The 14,142-nt window shown below is 37.8% G+C and overlaps 1 protein-coding gene across 11 annotated transcripts in view; it reads right to left on the bottom strand.

The window, feature by feature from the left end:
• LOC101973656 (uncharacterized) overlaps positions 1 to 14,142 on the bottom strand; it is an 87,777-nt gene that overhangs the window by 15,160 nt on the left and 58,475 nt on the right. For 3 of the 11 annotated variants that reach the window (XM_078037723.1, XM_078037722.1, XM_078037721.1), the window contains exons 5-6: positions 2,333 to 2,350; positions 1 to 1,142 (exon numbers count right to left, since the gene is read on the bottom strand). The exon at positions 1 to 1,142 is cut by the window's left edge and continues 15,160 nt beyond it. In XM_078037723.1, coding sequence (XP_077893849.1) covers positions 973 to 1,142; positions 2,333 to 2,350 — 188 coding nt within the window. In that variant the 3' untranslated portion in view covers positions 1 to 972. The other 8 variants (XR_013434211.1, XR_013434210.1, XR_013434209.1 and 5 more) reach the window with 8 other exon arrangements.

The following is a 14,142-nucleotide window of genomic DNA, read 5'->3' as shown; positions in this document are numbered from 1 at the left end:
TCCTGAAGAGATCCTTGCCCCTATGGACAAAGTTCAAGAGCAATCTACTGCGGATTTGGCCTACACAGGTCTGGCTTGCGATCCTCCTGAAGGTTAAGGATGTTAGGCATCCCTAAACATAATACTGTGGTACCCAAGTACTCCTAGAGACCCAGAATCTGCTTAGCATTCTCAAAACCCATTTACAAGAGCCACAAAGCTCCATCAGGGTTCTTGAAAAAAGAACAATGTCAGAATAAAAGAGTCAGTTTTGGTGGGCCCTATAAAAAATCTTGAATGCAATTTTCAGTGATGGAAATAATTTATATTCATCCTTATAATTATTCATATGGTTCAGCAGGGTAAAAGGACAAATACCCTGAACACTCCCCCAAATATTTGGTGAGAGGTTTGAGGAAAATAGGAGCTTTCTAATGGAAAAAATTTGGACTTAGTGACTATCTTATCCCCACACCACTGCCAGAGCAATCGAGGATGCCAAGTCGGCCAGTGTTGTGATGGAAGGAGAGGAAGTGGGCAGGGAAGCTAACTCCTGGATAAGGTGAGAGCAGGGATCTACCAGAAAATGAGTCCAAGGGCAGAGACCTTTAGTGTGTGAGAGAGGAGAGTTATCTTCTGTAAGATTAGGGTGGGGGTGATTCCAAAGATGACCATGGAAAGTCAAAAAAGATTGTCCTCCCGAAAGCTTAGTAAAAAGCCTTTGCAAGTAAATGCAAAAGCTTGAAAAGGTTGAGTTTCAGAGTCAGAGCAACGTGAGCAGCATCCATTGAACAGGATCAGGTACATTTTCTCTAGATGCCTTAAAAAACAAACAAACAACAACAAACTAATTTAGGGGCTGGGATTGTGGCTCAGCAGTAGAGCGCTCGCCTAGCACGGGTGGGACCCAGTTCGATCCTCAGCATCACACAAAAATAAAGGCATTGTGTTGTGTCCATCTACACCTCAAAACAAAACAAAACAAAACCTGATTTAATGGACACGTCTTCTGTCCCTCAAGACACTGGTGATCAACCTGTGTGTATCGTCCCAGATGAGCCAGGGATGCTCCTCACACCCAGAAATGAAGTGTTCCTTTGGGGCTTCCCTGAGAGGGTGCTGCAGATGCAGGGTGTTTCCCCTCACATGTTCTCCCTGTTGAGCTGGAAGGAATGATTGCTTACAATCAGGCACTCACAGACGTTCCAAACTAGAAGAGGCAAGGCTACAATGATTTAAGAGGAAACAAAACAGGCAAAGGGGGGGGGCAGAAAATTTATCTAGTGGAGGGATAGCAGACTAAATAGAATATGCTAGAAAAAAGTTGGCCACTCACCAGTTTGTGCTGTTGCTTTCAATTTACTACCTGTTGGCTTGCCAAGGAAGGAAAACTGTCACCAGTTAGGGGTTTGCAGAGTTGTCCAGAGACAGAGCAGACCTCCACTGAAATCTTTCTAGGTTCCTGACTATGCCATCAAATATAATTTTATTTATGTCTTTATATTGGGGAATGAATCCAGGGGCATTTAATCACTGAGCTACATCCCTAATCCTTTTGTATTTTTTGAGATAGGGTCTCCTAAAGTTGCTTAGGGACCAAGATGCTGGAACTGGTCTTGAACATGTGATCTTTCTGACTCAGCCTCTTGAGCTACTGGGATTACAGGCATGCCCAACCACCAAAAAGAATTTAAGGACAAGTCAGGTTATAGCAAAAGAACAACTGTTTTGTTGCAAAGGGAAGGTACACATACTAGGAACAGCATGCAGACATACCCGAAAGCTGAGCAGCTCCAGTGTTAGAAGGGCTGTGGTTGTTTAGAACTGATAGTAACATCAGGGGTTGACTATTTGGAATAGGGAGGTAACTTCATGGAACTCCACTCAACTCATTAGCATATAATTATTCAGCTAAAGGGGGAGGGATTACATATGGTAATGAGCCATAATAAGCAACAAGGTAAAGTAGAGGTTACATTGACTCTCGGTGCACCTGCATGAGAAACTACTTGGAGCTGGCTCAAAGGTATTATCAATTTGGGGTTGTATGGATATCTTTTTGCTCAATTACAAGCTAACAAGATATCTGTGGATGAAAAGGAGGTCTGATATCAGTGGGATCCAAGCCTGGTGCTAGCAGAATCTACACCTACCCCCATAACTACAGTTGAGAAGGAACATAATGCAGTTGCCTGACAGGTAAGAACTCTTGCATGGCCCTAATAAAAAGTTTTAGCTGAGCCAGTGGTACACACCTGAAGGTCCAACTACATGGGAGGCTGAGCCTCGACAACTTGGACATATTCCAAAATGAAACAGGTCTGGGGATATGACTCAGTGGTATAGCACTTACCTATAAAGTATGAGGCCTCTGTACTAGAAAAAAAGAAAGAAAAACATTTCTTAGTCATCAAACTATATGCTCTACAGGGCAAATATGGCAATTTGATTTTGCAGGGCCCTTGGGCTAAGATTAGTTTCACAGATACCTATAATCAATTTGATAACAGGAAAGACTTAATTTTGAATTCAGGAAAGGGAATTAGTATCTGAGAATTTCATTCTTCTCAATAGATCTATACCCACCCCAATAGTACTCAATTATTATCAATATATTTTGAGAACTGAGTGTGGTGGTGCACGCCTATAATCCCAATGGCTCAGGAGGGTGAGTAGAAGGATTGCAAATTCAGTCAGCCTCAGCAACTTAGTGAGGCCCTAAGCAATGTAGTGAGACCCTGTCTCAAAAAAATAAAGGGCTGGGGATGTGGCTTATTTTTTGAGCACTCCTGGGTTCAAGCCATGATACAAAACAAACAAAAAAAGTATATATATTTGAATTTTTCCAATAAAATTTAGAGAGTAAAAAAAAAAGATAGGAAAAATATATTAATCTATAAATTGTTTGAAAGAGTTAAGAAATTCTTTATAAAAAATCTACAGAAATCTGAAGAAAATATATTATCAAAAAGTAAAAAAACCTAAAATGTAAAAATGTCATTTGTTTCCTGAAAACGTACACACACACACACACTTACATAGTTCAAAATGAAAGAAGACTTACCATCCAGTTTGATTTAAAAAGACAGTTACCTATTAAACTCATATACTAATGCCTAATCAAAACTTGCAGAAGTATACCACCTCAAAGTTTATTTTCAAGAATAAAAATAGAAACACACAATACAGAGATCTACTTTTAAGAATGAATTACTGGAGCAGGCATGGTGGCACACACCTATAATCCTAGCGACTCAGGAGGTAGAAGAATTCCAAGTACAAGACTAGCCTGAAACTTAAGCAGACCTTGTCTCAAAACAAAAGGTAAAAAGGCCTGGGGATATAGCTCAGTGGTAAAGCATCCCTGGCTACAATCTCCAGTAGCAATATGCATCACACTTTTTTTTCTTCCCTTGCACTGGGGATTGAATCCAGGGGCAGTTTACAACTGAGCTATATCCCCAGAATTATTAATTAGTTTTTCAGAGAGGACCTTGACCTGGGGATCCTCATATCTCAGCCTCCTGAGTTTTTGGGCAATAGCAGTGAGCTGTAGGCTAATGCATGTGAGTATATGTGAGATAGGTTTGGCTCAGCTTTGAGGTTCACTAGGTGTATTAAATGCATTTGTTCACTTATGTGTTAACTTACCATGGGTTTATCAGAATGGAACCATATCAGTAGTTAATTTATACTTATGGAGAACATTGTACAATACATTGTAGGAAATTACTATTTAGATAGTAAGTAAGAAAGGCAAAACCAGATCCTGAAACCTGGAGTCAAATTCATATTCCAGCCAATTATGACACATACTTCTGACAATGTGCCTGTAAAACTGGTGAAACAGAACATATTCTGAATCATGAAAAGGAGCAAAGTTTCCCTTTTCTCACTGAAGTGACTGGTACATCGCATGAATTAGGGTTCCCTTCACCCGATTATTGCTGCCTTCCAAGTCAGAAACTATTATGGTTACCAGACAGGAGTGCACTCAACCCTGCCAGAGCATCTAGTAGATGGAGATGCCTCACTATACATAAATAATCATTTGTGATGAAGAAAGTAATTACTGCAATTCAATACATTCTATATGACAAAGGTATATTCTGGCAGTCTCTGGCAAGAGTCTACTCACAATATCAAAATGTCTTTTTTGGGTTTGTTGAGTGAAGGACAAATTATGATAAAAAGAAAAGCTATAAAACTATAACATATAAGCAGGAAGAATGAAAATTAGGTGGGAAAATAATCTTTAGTTGTATACACATGATAATGTATATTGACATGAAAGGAAATACAACTCACACACTTGATTTATCAGTGATTATGATGGGCTATTTACAGGTATTTTCTCAATAAATAAAACATTGTAAAGAAAAGAAAACACTCTAGCAGAGTTTTGTTATGACTACATTTTTTCCTTTTGTTAGTCTCTATTCATATTCTTATGACAAAGTTAATGTTGCAATCATTTCAAGGTAGCTTTATACTCAATAAATTTTTTGGGGGGGGACACTGGGGATTAAACTCAGGGGCAATCAATCACTGAGCCACATCCTCAGCCCTATTTTATATTTTATTTAGAGACTGAGTCTCACTGATTTGCTTAGTGCCTTACCATTGCTGAGAGTGGCTTTGAACTTGCAATCCTCCTGCCTCAGCCTCCGGATCCCCTAGGATTACAGGAGTGTGCCATTGCCCCCGGCCTCAATAGTTTCTGTTATTACTCACAGAATTGACAAAAACAAAAATCCATAACAGGGAGGAAAACAATAAGCAAGTAATAAAAACAGTGAATCTGAATACTTTGGTTAACCTTCAAGTAAGTCTCTAACATAAGCAGAGAGTCAGTATGCTGGACATGATGGCACACATGTATAATCACAGTGAGCTGGGAGGCTGAGGAAGGAACATTGCAAATTCCAAGCCAGTCCAGGCTGGTAATGTGGCTAAGTGAAAGGGGCTCCAGGTTTATTTCCCAGTACAGGTGAGGGAGGGGTGAGGAATTACAACAAAACCAGAAAACAACAGCCTGGTGTAGTGGTGAATGCCAGTAATCCTAATATATTTATATGCACCCAGTATCACATATATTTATATCAAACATATAAAGTAAGTATTAGTAGACCTAAAGTAAGAAATAATATCCAAAACCGTAAAAACTGGGTGGCAGAGGCAGGATGATCACAAGCTTGAGGCCAGCCTTGGCCACTTAGCCAAACCCTGCCTCAAAATAAAATTATAAAAAGGGCTTGTGATATACTTCAGTGGTACGTGCCTCTGGGTTCAATCCCCAGTTCTACAAAATAAGTGAATAAAAAACTAGAGGGCCCCTGAGGGCCCCTGGATTTAATGCCTGGTCCAAAAAAAAAAAAAAAACCAAAAACAAACCCTCGATAATTACCATAACAATAAGATTGATATTCAATTAAAAGACAGAAAGAATGAATGGATTAAAAAATGCCCAATATGTTATATGAAACTCATTTAAACTATAAGAAGACATAAGACTGAAAGTGAGGGGATGGAATAATATATTCCACCTCAGTAAGTGGAAGCCAAAAGAATGCAGCAGTGGCCAGACTAATTTCAGATAAACTTTAAATAAAAAGCAGTAAAGAGACAAAGGTATTAGATAATGACAAAGGTGTCAATTCAGAAAGGAAAAACAATTCTAAATATATTTATATGCACCCAGTATCACATATATTTATATCAAACATATAAAGTATTAGTAGACTCAAAGTAAGAAATAATATCCAATACCATAATATTTCTACACTGAACAGATCACCCACAGAAAATCAACAAAGAAAGAGAATTAGCCCTAACACACTACAGAACCTTTGATTGACAACTGCTGAAAAATTTTTCTCAGTAGCATATGGAACACTCTACAGAACAAATGAGGTGAGAGGTCATAAAATAGTCACAACAAATTCTAAAAATGTAATGTATTTAATAAAGCTAGAAATCAGTAACAAAAAAGTAAAAACCTTTGAAAACTATACACACATGTGGAAATTAAATGACTTAACTTTTGAACAACCAAAGTACTGAAGAAATTAAGAAGGAAATTTTAAGAATTCCATTGAAACAAATAAAAATGAAGACACAACATATCAACAACACTGATGTTTATAGCAGTCAATGCCCAAATAAAAAAATGGACAAGTATCTCAAATAATCAAGCTATTCCTGCATCTCAACCAGAAAAAGAACTAAACCCAAAATTAGTAGAAGGAAAGAAATAACAAATATCAGATCATAAATAAATCAAAGGGACACTAAAGAAATACAAAAAAGAAAAAAAATCAATGAAACAAACAGATGGTTCTTCAAAAAGAAAAGACAAACCATTAGCTAGACTAAGAAAAGGAGAAAACTCAAATAAAACTGAAGATGAAAAGGGAAACATTACAATTGATACCACAAAAATATAATACATCATTAGACACTGTTAAGCACTACTATATGCAAACAAAGTTAATAATCTAAAAGAAATTCCTAGACACAACACCTTGCCCAGACTCACTGTCAAAGAATTAGGAAAACCTGGAGCTGGGGTTGAGTATTTGCCTGGCATGTGTGAAGCACTGGGTTTGATCTCAGCACCACATAAAAGTAAATAAATAAAGGTATTGTGTCCATCTACAACTAAAAAAAAAAAAAATTAAATTAAATTAAAAAAACAATAATTAGGAAAACATGAACTAACCAAAAGCAAGTAGCAAAATTGATGGGGCTAAGGCTACAGCTCAGTAGTAGTATACTAGCATAACATGAGCAAGGTCCTGAGTTCAATCCCCAGTACTTCAAAAAAAGAAAAATAAACAGGAACAAGATTCAAGCAGAGGAGGGGTGGGGAGTAAGAGCCTTCCATCAAACAGGTCAGGATCAGAGTGCTTCACTGTTAAATTTTATCAAATATTTAAAGAACTTTTACCAATTCTCCTTAAGTTATTCCAAAAAAATAAAAAATAAAAAAGAAGAAATAGGAAGAATACTTCCAAAGACATTCTCTGAGGCCAGCTTTATTCTGATAGATAGGTATCCATCTGTGTTGAACACAGATGCAAAATCCTCAACAAAATACCAGCACACTGAATTCAACAGCACATTAAAAAATTATTCACCATGATCACATTTTATTCATTGCAGGGATGAAAGGATGGTTTAATAAACACAAATCAATAAAGCTGATAAAGTAAGAGCTGTGGTTGTGGCTCAGGGGTAGAGTGCTTGCCTAGCACGTCCGAGGCCCTGGGTTCAATCCTCAGCACCACATAAAAATAAATAATAAAAAGGTATTGCATTCATTTACAACTAAAAATTAATATTAAATAAATAAAGCTGATACAGTACATCAACGGGACAAAAACCACATGGTCATCTTAACTGATGCAAAAAAGATATGTGGTTAAATTTAGCATTCCTTCATCATAAAAATACTGATCAAATTAAGCAGAAAGGTATCTCAACATAAAATCATTTACAATAAGCTAAGAGCTTTCATTATATTGAGTAGGGGAAGAGCTAAAGGCTTTCTAAGATACAAAATAGATCAAGGATGCCCAGTTTCACTTTTATGCAACATGACAGCAAGAAGTTCTAGCCAGAGATAAGGAAAGAAAAAGAAATAATGGGTGTTCAAATTAGAAAAATAAAACTGACACTGTCTACAGATGACATGATTATACATAGAAAATCCAAATCAACCAAAAGAAAAAAAAAAAGAGGTTATAGATTTTAAATGAATTGAGCAATAATACAGAATGAAAGTTCAACATAAAAAAACTTTGCTATATGCCAACAATGAATTATCTGAAATAAAAATTAAGAATACAATCTCATTTACAACAGCTAAAAGAAAAAAAATATTTAGGAACGACTTTAAAAAAAAAAGAGGGAAAAGAGCCTTAAAATTAAAAATTATAAAACATTGATGAAAGAGATTGAAGGGACACACACACACACACACACACACACACACACACACACACACAGGAAAATAACCTACATTCATGGATCAGAAGAATTGATATTGTTAAAAAGTCCATACTACCCACTGTGATTTACGAATTCAATACTATCCATATCAAAATATTTTTCACATATAAAAAAGAATTTTAATATTTTTATGGTACCCAGAAAAAAATCTATTAATAAATAGCCAAAAGTATTTTGTGCAAAAAAGAATACAGCAGGAGGCAGTTAGCTACCTGACTTTACATACTAGAGAAAGCTGTTGTAATTAAAACAGCATGGCAGAGGCACACAAGAGACACATTTATCAATGCAACAATATGTATTAGAAAAAGGCTGTCTTTCAACATGTTAATAAAAAAACTTAATTTTCAGATGCAGAGTGACGCTATAGATGTTTGTCACTTTCTCTCACCAATCATAAACATTGACTCCAAATGGCTTTAAGACCTAACCATAAGAATTGAAACTACGGGATGAAAATGCAGGGGAAATGCTTCATGACTCTGGAGTGTACATATTTTTTGGATAAAACCCAGAAGCATTGAAATGAAAGCAAAAATAGACAAATGAGATTACTTGAAGTTAAAGGTTTCTGCACAACCAAGGAAACATGAATCACAGAATACTCAACCAACATAATGTGTGAAATATTTGCAACAGACATATAATGTGTGAAAATATTTGCAACACACAAAAACTCAAGAGGAAAAAAACAACCCAATTCAAAAGTTGTCATTACATCTAAATAGTTCTCAAAAGATGACATGGAAGTGGCTAACAGGTACATGGAAAAATGCTCAACATCACTAGTCATCACAGAAATGCAAATCAAAACCACAGTGAGATTATTAGCTCAAGCCAGTAAGAATGGCTAAGATGTAAAAGGCACAAGAAAACAAGTGCTGACAAGAATGTGGAGAAATGACTGGGCATGGTGGTGCACCACTGCTGAGGCTGAGGGAAGGCTGAAGTTCAGGGCCAGCTTCATCAACTTAGCAAGGCCCATAACTCAGCAAGACCTTCTCAAAACAAAAAGGGCTTAGCTCAGTGGTAGAGCACTCCCAAGTACCTGTCCCTCACCCCCAAATGTGGAGAAACAAGATCCTTGCAAACTTTTGGTGGGAAAGTAAATTAGTACAGCCATTATGGAAAAGAGGATGGAGGTGTTTGAAAGAATTAAAAAAAAAAAGAACCTATGTACCAGCAATCCCACTACTGCCTCTATATCCAAATGAAATTAAACCAGAATTTGGAAGAGACATCTCTATTCCCATATTCATCATAGCACTATTCACAATAGCAAAGTTACAGAAGCAATTTAAGAGTCCATCAACCGGTAAATGGATAAAATAAATGTGGTATATACTTGCATGCTAGGTGCAGTGGTGCATGCCTATAATCCCAGTGACTCAAAAAAGTTGAGGTACAAGGATCGTAAGTTCAAAACTAGCCTCAGTGATTTAGAGAGACACTACCTTAAAATAAAAAATAAAAAGGGCTGGGGATGTGGCCCAGTGGTTAAGTGCCCCTAGGTTCAACCCTTGGTACTTAAAAAAAAAAGGTTCCTATTTGCAATGGCAGACTATTCACCCACTAAAGGAACGAAATCAGGGCTGAATATGCAGCTCAGTGGAAGAGCACTTGCCCAACATGCAAGAGGCCCTAAGGAAGTAAGGAAGTAAGGAAGAATTAAAAAAAAAAGAGAGAGAGAGAGAGAGAGAGAGAGAGAGAGAGAGAGAGAGAGAGAGAGAGAGAGAGAGAGAGAGAGAGAAATCCTGTCATTTGCAACAACATGGATGGAAATGGAGATTTTGACACTATGTGAAATAAGCCAGACACAGACAAGTATCACATGATCTCACTCATATGTGTATTCTAAAAAAGCTGATTTCATAGAAGATGACATTTAAGTGCAGATTACCAAACGCTGCTGAAAGATGTGGTGTAGGGGGAAAGGTTGATCAATGGGCAGTAAGTTAAAATTACATATAATCAGAAGCTCTGAAGTACTACTGCATAATGGTAACTATAGTTATGTATTATACATACTAAAAATCTAGAAGACTTTTGAAAGGTTCCACTGCAAAGATATAAAAAAGGCTTACAGGGAAAAAATATTTCAATATTTAACTTGGCTTAAATATCACACAGTGTATATATTGTATTGGATAGTACATTATCCCATTCTTATGTATTATGGTTTTGTACTCCAGCTAAGATTTTTAAAAGCAAATACAAACAAAAAATATATATAATTTTTGAAAGAAATGAAAAACAAATTTTAAAAAAAGTCCTAAAAACGCTTAAGTTTCTTCCCATGGCGTAGTGAAACCAAGGGAATGAGTCATTCTAACCAAGTTTTCACATGTACACAGTTCTAAAAAGTTTAACTCTCTTACTTCTGTCTGACTTCAATACTCTGGTCTTACATGGAACTAAAAAATACTTATTTTGGTAATCAAAACTAAACATAGGCTCTTTCTGTGTCTTTTCATCTCTGCTAAATAATTCTTTTGGGAAGGGGAGTACTGGAGATTGAACTCAGGGGCACTTAACCATTGAGCCACATACCCAGCTCTTTTTTAAAATATATTTTATTCAGAGACAGGGTCTTACTGAGTTGCTTAGGCCCTTGCTAAATTGCTGAGGCTGGTTTTGAAATCATGATCCTCCTCTCTCAGCCTCACAAACTGCTGGGATAACAGGCGAGCACGACCATGCCAGGCTCTGCTAATTGTAACACATGTCCAAACAAATAGATGTCCTGTATACACTAAGGAAAGATGAAATGTGAAATAAAGCATATAAACCAGGAAAGTTACAAAACCTAACATCCTAGTCTTTGCTTACTTCTGCTTTTCTTTCTTTTTAAAAATATTTTTAGTTGTAGTCGGACACAACACATTTTATCTATCAATCCATCTATCTATTTATGTGGTGCTGAGGAATGAGCCCAGTGCCTCACATAGGTTAGGTACGTGCTCTATGATCTAGCTACAACCCCAGCCCTTACTTCTGCTTTTTAACTCTTTCATGGTCCCAATAAAATGTCTTTTAGTCACCAAAGCATGGTCAAATCTGGTCATCTGATTTTGCATGGCTCTTGAGCTGTAATGGTCTTCACAGATGGTATATTTGATAGGTAAACTTAAAACTTTAGCTAAACTTAGAATTTTAACAGTTAAGAAAATTTACCCCTGAAAAGAACTTTGTTCTTCTCATTAGTAGACCTGTATCCAAAAAAAATTATACTCAATTATTATCATCACTACATTTTGAATTTTGTCACAAAATTGTGTAGAAATATAAAAATGGGGAAAAAGGACATTTCTTAAAGTTGTTTGAGACACTGAGAAAAGTATTTAAAATTAAAAAAAAACAATGTACAAGAAATGATTTTTTGGCAGATGGGAATGGGAAAGACAGTGGGATGAATCAGACTTAACTCTCCCAAGGTTCACATGAATACAGGACCAGTGTAACTCCACATCATACACAACCACAAGAATGGGAAGTTATACTCCATGTATGTATAGTATGAAAAATACATTCTACTGTCATGTATACCTAAAAAACAAAATTAAAAAAAAATTTGTGTTTGAAGAAAATCTACATCAAAAAGTGAATACAAAATCTATGTAAAAAGTCCTTTGTCTCCCCAAAACCAAATATGTATGTACATACATACATATATGTATGTGTGTGTGTGTATGTATATATATGTATGTATGTATAAAGGGGTAAAAACTTGTCACGTGACTATTAGGAAAACCCCAACAATGAAATCTAATTTTTCCATTGGTCCATTAAAAACAATTATTTAAAAACTACAAGGAGCCAGGTGTGGTGGCACATGCCTGTAATCCCAGCAGCTCACAAGGCTGAGGCAGGAGAATCAAGAGTTCAAAGCCAGCCTTAGCAACTCCAAGGTGCTAAGTAACTCAGTGAGACCATGTCTCTAAATAAAATACAAAATAGGGCTGGGTTGTGGCTCTGTGGTAAAGCACTTACCTGGCATGTGTGAGGCACTGGGTTTGATACTCAGCATCACAAATAAATAAATAAATAAAGGTCCATCAAAAAGCAAAAAAAAAATTACATAAAAATTAAGTCCTCTGACATTAGAAATATACTTCAATTTGCCTATGAGTCCAACGTGATTCAAAATAAAAGGAGAAAAATTCCATTACCTGGTTTGAATTTAAATTCATCCACCACTGCCTAACAAAACAAAGTATGTCACCACAACTTTATACTTTCATGAGTAAAAATTAGACACACACAGGGTGGAGATACATTAAGAACGAGTCACTGGAGCCCTTTCCTTTCACCTGCACCACACTGGGGATGGCCAGGGCCTTCTGTGATCTTCCCAGTTTGCCTGGGGTTTCCAAAGATGGGCAATTTTTGCAGAAGCCTGGGAGTTAAGGACTGTGTGTGAGAGTCTAGCCTGGGTTAGGCGGGCTATCAGGGCTTGGACTAGGAAAGCACATGCTCATGAAACAGGAGACAACCTCCTGGCCTAGGTTCCTGCCCTCAAGCCATATGTTCACCAATGGAAAATGAACCCCAGTCATGTGATGTTCTCAGGTGTCTGAAGAGATCACTGTCTAAAAAGTACCTAAGGTACTTAACTCCCTGAGAAACATTTACTCAGGTCACTCAGAACTGCCTTCTCTTCTTCAGCTGGGCTTAGCAGCTCCAATTACCATCTCCTTCAAGACAGAAAATGCTCTGCCTCATCACACTGCAATTATCCCACTTTGTTCACATCCAATCCTCGTGTGGAGGATGCACAGCTCAGCTAGAGGCAAAGTGCCACAGAAGGCTCTCCACTTGCACCAGTGCAGGAGCTAAAGAGAAGAAATTGCAGGAGTGTCAGTTTCTCTCAGGGCTCCAGGACCTCATTCTTCAAGAGGAACAACATGGCCATACAGGTTTCCCATGGCAGTGGGCACTGTGCCAGTGGGGTCTGTGTCAAAACTGAGGATTCTGCAGCTTCCTCTTACCACAATGGTACAAGAGTGTAGAGATGGCAGCTATGATCGTGCCGGATTCTGGCCTTCCAGGATCACACCAAAGGCAGTTCCATAGATGCCAGGATAATGAGGATGAATACACCTTCACTATGTCAGCAGTGCCCTGTGTTGGGATAGTAAGGATCTCCTAGTGGATGATCTGGATGTTCTGGCCACTCCATTCTCAACCTGCCAGATCCCTAAGACATTCACACTAGAAAAGAACCACAACAGCATGGTACTGGTCACTCCCCAGAACTCAGCCATGGCTCCTCCATGCTAGTCCCACAATGCAAGCCAGGCAGAAACACCTCAGTGGAGCCAACCTAATGGAGCCACCCTAAGCAGAGATCTGTAGTCAGTGGAAATGGCAGACTGGTTTGTTACTGCAACCATCTCCATTTGCAGCATCTTTCCTGCAGTCGACAGCAGGAACTTTATCCAAGTCAGTGTGGGCCCAAGCTAAAGCTAAAATAATAAGTAGTAGTACAGGAGCCTCACATTTTGCTGACCCTCATCACCTGGGCCAAGGGAGATTTCAACCTTGTGGTAACTGACACTCAGGATGCAGACCTCTTCTACCCAGTCCTCAGCAGGTCCTTGTAGAAGTCCACCCTCCTAAGGGGGACAGACTCTGGGTACAGAGTCTTTAGGCTCAATTATGGTTCAAATCAGAATGCTTTACTCACTAACAAATCAAACCAAGGATTTTTAAAAGAATTTACATCAGGCCAAAATGGAGCCAAGTCTAGGTGGGCAGACTACTAAAACAAAATCAGAAATTCAGGATATATTCTAAACCTGAATCTCTTTGGTTGAAGTCTCAATGTCTACTTGAAGTATCTAAATTCCTGTGTCACTCATTTTCCACTGAGAGCATTCCAATTCTGTGTATCACCACTTCTGCCTGATGAAAGAGAACAATATCAATTCCTTTATGTTTGCATCCTGCCTCACAAAAGCTTTTTCTTATCCATTCTGTTGTTTAAGAGTTTGGTGAAACAAAACCTCACCTCTATTTCATGTGAGGCCCAAGGAAGTTAATAGAATTATTGGGTCCTGCAGTCATCAGAGGTAGAGCTGACTCAGACTGGAGTCCCAGGGCTGGTTCTTTTATCCCTCCAAAAGCAAGCACTCCCCTGAGGCTTTGGAA

This window comes from Ictidomys tridecemlineatus, chromosome 2, assembly GCF_052094955.1.
Source record: "Ictidomys tridecemlineatus isolate mIctTri1 chromosome 2, mIctTri1.hap1, whole genome shotgun sequence".
NCBI classification, from domain to species: domain Eukaryota; kingdom Metazoa; phylum Chordata; class Mammalia; order Rodentia; family Sciuridae; genus Ictidomys; species Ictidomys tridecemlineatus.
This window is presented reverse-complemented; position numbering and strand designations above follow the sequence as displayed.